This window comes from Colobus angolensis, unplaced genomic scaffold (genome assembly GCF_000951035.1).
Source record: "Colobus angolensis palliatus isolate OR3802 unplaced genomic scaffold, Cang.pa_1.0 Scaffold162, whole genome shotgun sequence".
Classification (NCBI taxonomy): Eukaryota; Metazoa; Chordata; class Mammalia; order Primates; family Cercopithecidae; genus Colobus; species Colobus angolensis.
Window position 1 is genome coordinate 3,324,972 of NW_012114733.1, and position 4,642 is coordinate 3,329,613.

Here is a 4,642-nt window from a genome sequence, read left to right on the forward strand (position 1 = left end):
CCTCGGCCTCCCAAAGTGCTGGGATTACAGGCATGAGCCACTGCGCCTGCACCCCCGTCTTTCTTTTTAAGAGACAGGGTCTCTTACTCTGTCACCCAGGATAGAGCACAGTGGTGGGATCACAGCTCACTGCAGCCTTGAATTCCTGAGCTCGAGTGATCCTCCCACCTTAGCCTCCTTAGTAGCTAGGACCACAGGCACACACCACTAAATTTTTCTTTAATTTTTTTGTAGACACAGGGTCTGACCATGTTGCCCAGGCTCATCTCGAACCTCTGGGCTCAAGGGATCCTCCCACCTCGGTCTCTCAAAGTGCAGAGATTACAGAAATGAGCCACCACATTTGGCCAAAGTTGTAAATTTTGCTTACTAGTATGTAAATGCCATTTTCAGACTACTCTTAGGCGCCTCTTCAAAGAAACCAGACCATATTTTTTTTCATCTTTCTTGTTTTTGATAAGTGTTTATAAATTCAATGAGATATACAATTCTACATAAAAAGATAAACGCTATTGGGTCAAATCAGAAAAGTATATTTCATTAACATTTTTCGACTGATGAGAAGCAGGGTATTCAAAGCTGCTATCCTTATACAACCTCCCTTGCTCCTTCAGGGACACAAAGACCTGTTTTGAACTGAAACGAGCAGGAGCAGTGTCTGTTCTGCAGCCAGCGCAATTTGTCAGTTCAAACAATTACTTCTTCGTCATCCACTTGAATTCCCTAATCAGGTTGGATACATCAAAACAAGTACTGAATTCTGACAATTGCTATAGACAGTCCTAGCTCTCCTGATCCACTCTTACGGCTACATGGACAGTTTCTACTGAATATGGAATATTAATACTGCACAAGGACAATAATGTACAATTTTCCAAAGTCACAACGGGAAGCTAAATAACACAGAGGGGTCTTTTCTCAGATCTTTCGAGGAGGGGGCAGGACAAGAAAGGTCACCCTGGTCCTGAGATTCAGGCTCCATGAGGAAAGAGTAAGAAGAAAGCATGACCAGGTGAGTCCTGACACTGAAACAGAAGCTGTGGGAAGGCCGGGACCAGGAGGAATTAACTATTAGCAGGAAGTAGTCAGTGCCCAGCAGGTGAATTCTTCTGCAAGTGACAGAACAATTCTGTGATCTTTGCTATATCAATGTCAATATGACTGTGACTTTGTAGTATAGTATTCTAAGATGGTAGCATTGGGAGAAACTGAGTAAAGGGTACAAAGAATCACTGTGCACTATTTCCTACAAGTGCATATGAATCTAGAATTACCTCAAAATAAAGAGTTTAATTTGTTAACAAAAAAAAGAAAACCAAGTGTCGACATGTGGCCATAAGCTGCATGTGCTGAAGTATCATTATGTGAGCCACAGCTCACAAAAGGCTTACCTCCCAGTTACTGAATGAATATGATTAAGGCCCATAAATGTAAAATGTTATTTATCTGTGCCCTAAAGGAGGATTTCAGTGTACAGAATGTTGTTTTCAAAATGTGTTTTCACCATATAATGAATATGGTAAAAATGGATATTGCCACATACACTGGGGACTTTGAAGCCATTTCTCTCTCCACTGGGGACCGCTGGGATTTCCCCAGGTTCAAGGCCATTCCCATGGCTCTCCACATCACTCTCTTCTTCCTCTGTTAACACATCATTACTCTCTGACACTGATGAGCATGACTGAGGTGACTTTGGCCATGAAAGCTTGGATGGGTCTGATTTCTCGGGCTTCTCATAACCACTAGATAATGGAATGGACTCATCAGCCTCACTGAGTATAGAAGGTTCACTTCTACATGCATAAGCTTTGTCATCCTCAGTTTTTATGTCTTCTGTTACAGACGTACTTAAGCAGCTGTTTCCTGAGGATAAAACAGAAGACTGTTAATAAATCTTGCATTGTATTATTACTAAGTAGAATTAGTAAACTATTCCCAACTGATTCCATATCTTACACACACATGCATACGCATGCACACACACATACATGCACACACACAAAACAAGCCTCATTTGTACCCATCACATACTAGCTCTGATACTGAACAATCCAGTTCTTCTACTTAAGTATTATGCCAGGGTTCAAAATCTGGAGATCAACGTGCAAAGAACCATAGAGCGACAGAACTAATGAAATTGAGGGCCCTTAGGCAAAACCATCCAGCAATTCAAAAACTGGCTAATTAAACACAGTATAAGAGAAAGCATGATGAGGGGCCGGGCACGGTGGCTCACATGTGTAATCCCAACACTTCGGGAGGCCAAGGCAGGTGGATCACTTGAGGCCAGAAGTTGGAGATCAGCCAAGCCAACATGGCAAAACCCCAGCTCTACTAAAAATATAAAAATTAGTCGGGCATGGTGGTGCACACCTGTGGTCCCAGCTACTCAGGAGGCTGAGGCAAGAAAACTGCTTGAACCTGGGAGGCAGAGGTTTCAGTGAGCTAAGATTGTGCCACAGCACTCCAGCCTGAGCGGCAGAGAGATAGTCTATCTCAAAAAAGGAAAAAAAAAAAGGACTATGATGAAATATCCATATGTATTGCCTAACTCTCTTTTCTGCATTTGTTGTAATTCCCTTCGCTACCTTCTCTACCTTGCTATCTCGTATCCATTCATCGAAACTCAATTCAGATATCACCTTTGCCAAGAAACCTTGGCTCTCCAGCTTTTGTGTGTTTGAAGTCTTTCCTTGGTAAACCAGCAACATCCTAAGCGATCTCTATAACGCTACTTACCACACTGGACTGTAATTATGTGGTTATTTGCCTAGCTCTCCACCAAAACACGAACTCATTTTTTAAAAGTTCTGTGGTTTAAACTCTATCCACACAGCTATTTCAAGAGCAAAGGCAATGAGGCTGGAGAAGCAGCTGAGGACCAGTTCAGGACTATATGAGGACTTTTTCTTTTATTGTAGGTGGAATAATACTAAGAAGAAGGTAGTGAGAAGACCTAAGCTTTTTTTCTTTTAAAGGATCACTCTGATGGTCACCTGGAGAACTGACTAGCTGGCGTGACTACAGCTGACACTCCTGAATAAGAAGGGAGCAATTGCTGCAGTCGTCCAGGCAAGAGCAATGGTGCCATGAGTGAGGGGGAAGCAGCAGAGGGAGTCAGATTCTGGCAGAGGGGGTAATCCCATGAGGAAGGATTTACAGGATGAGAAGTATGAGAGGAACACAGGAATTAGCTTGATTATTACGAGACAAAAACTCCAACAAACATGAAAGAGGCAAATCATTAAAGTAGTTTCAGAAAAATATACTACCAAAGGGAGAAAAGGCAAAGTAGCTGAGATTTTTAGACAATTGTTTTAGTACAGAAGAGAAGCGAGGGGACTATACATGTCATTTCACTAGGTTGACTTTCTGTTATTGTTGTTGTTCTTAAAACCTTGATCTTTATTTTCTTCTTAAGTCGAAAGCTAAGAATCTACAAAGACTTATCGATAATTGGTTTTCTCTACTCATGTGAATTCAAAAGAAGCCTTCCAAAAATGTATATTGTAAATTGAGTTGCACTTAAAAAAAAAAAAAATCTCATTTTAGTATCTTCTTTTTTATTAAACCAAATAGGTACTGCTGGGTGCTTGTCTCACAATTCTGTGACACACAGCAGTGAGGCTTTGTATAATATCCCCTGGGACTCTTGGTTGAGTTACCCCATGACTTTGGGTAGATTATTGATTAAGCTACGTGGACTAGTCAGATACTTGTCATAGTGAACATCGGTTTAAGATATCTGATCATTAACCACCTACTACTTATATGTGAAACATAATCAACCATCTTCTCACCTGAGAGTTTGATACGATCTGATAAATTCTGATCCACCTGTATCCTGCTAGCAGAGGACTCTTCTTCTGAAGGTGCTTCTGTGTTCCTCAGCTTCGCTGCTGCTTCTGACTTTTCACTGACCTTGAGGTCATCTGTGCCTGAGTCGGGGTTAGGGACCTCTGCCCCATCGACTTCAGCTGACACTTCCTCTTCCTCCTCAGCCTTAGGCCTTTTAGAGGTAGATCTAGCACACTGGAAGCTGTCAACAAGAAAAACAGTTATCAGAGCGGGATGTCTGCAACAGATATGAAAAACACATCCCAATATAAATGTCATTTTCACTTGCTTAAAGAAGGAAAAAACTGACATTGTTAATCACTTTGCCAAGTCAATGTTCACAACTGAAATATTAAATTTGAAATCAGAATCTTAAGAACAATTCTCAGATCAATCAATAAAATTTTAAAATTCACACAACTGTAAATAATTGATTATTAAACATTATTTTGAAAAAGGGCCATTGCTAAAATTTTGTAGCAACATTTTAAAAGTCTGAAAATAAAAATAAAGTAAAAAATGTTGAGAGAGAAATAAAATCAATAAATAAAATATTTAGATAATGAAGAAAATAAATGAAAAATCAGGATATCCTGTAAAGCTAGTGCTAAAAGTAAATTTTTTATATTTCAAGGTAAACTACTGACTACTTTTCATTTAGCTTTGTATAATTGTCAGGTATGTATGAAAATAGTTCAAATTAAATGCCAATTCATCAACAGCTAAAGGATTTAAAACAGAAACAAGGCTAATTGGTACGTGGGTGTGGGTGTGGATGTGGATGTGGATGTAAATGGATGTG

General features: G+C 40.0%; 1 protein-coding gene across 3 annotated transcripts in view; it reads right to left on the bottom strand.

Annotated features, from left to right (window-relative positions):
* The window catches only part of KDM4C (lysine (K)-specific demethylase 4C), a 381,948-nt gene that overhangs the window by 190,447 nt on the left and 186,859 nt on the right, over positions 1-4,642 (bottom strand). For all 3 annotated transcript variants that reach the window (XM_011937297.1, XM_011937295.1, XM_011937294.1), the window contains exons 9-10: positions 3,804-4,042; positions 1,544-1,866 (exon numbers count right to left, since the gene is read on the bottom strand). In XM_011937297.1, coding sequence (XP_011792687.1) covers positions 1,544-1,866; positions 3,804-4,042 — 562 coding nt within the window. The remainder of the gene's footprint in view (positions 1-1,543; positions 1,867-3,803; positions 4,043-4,642) is intronic.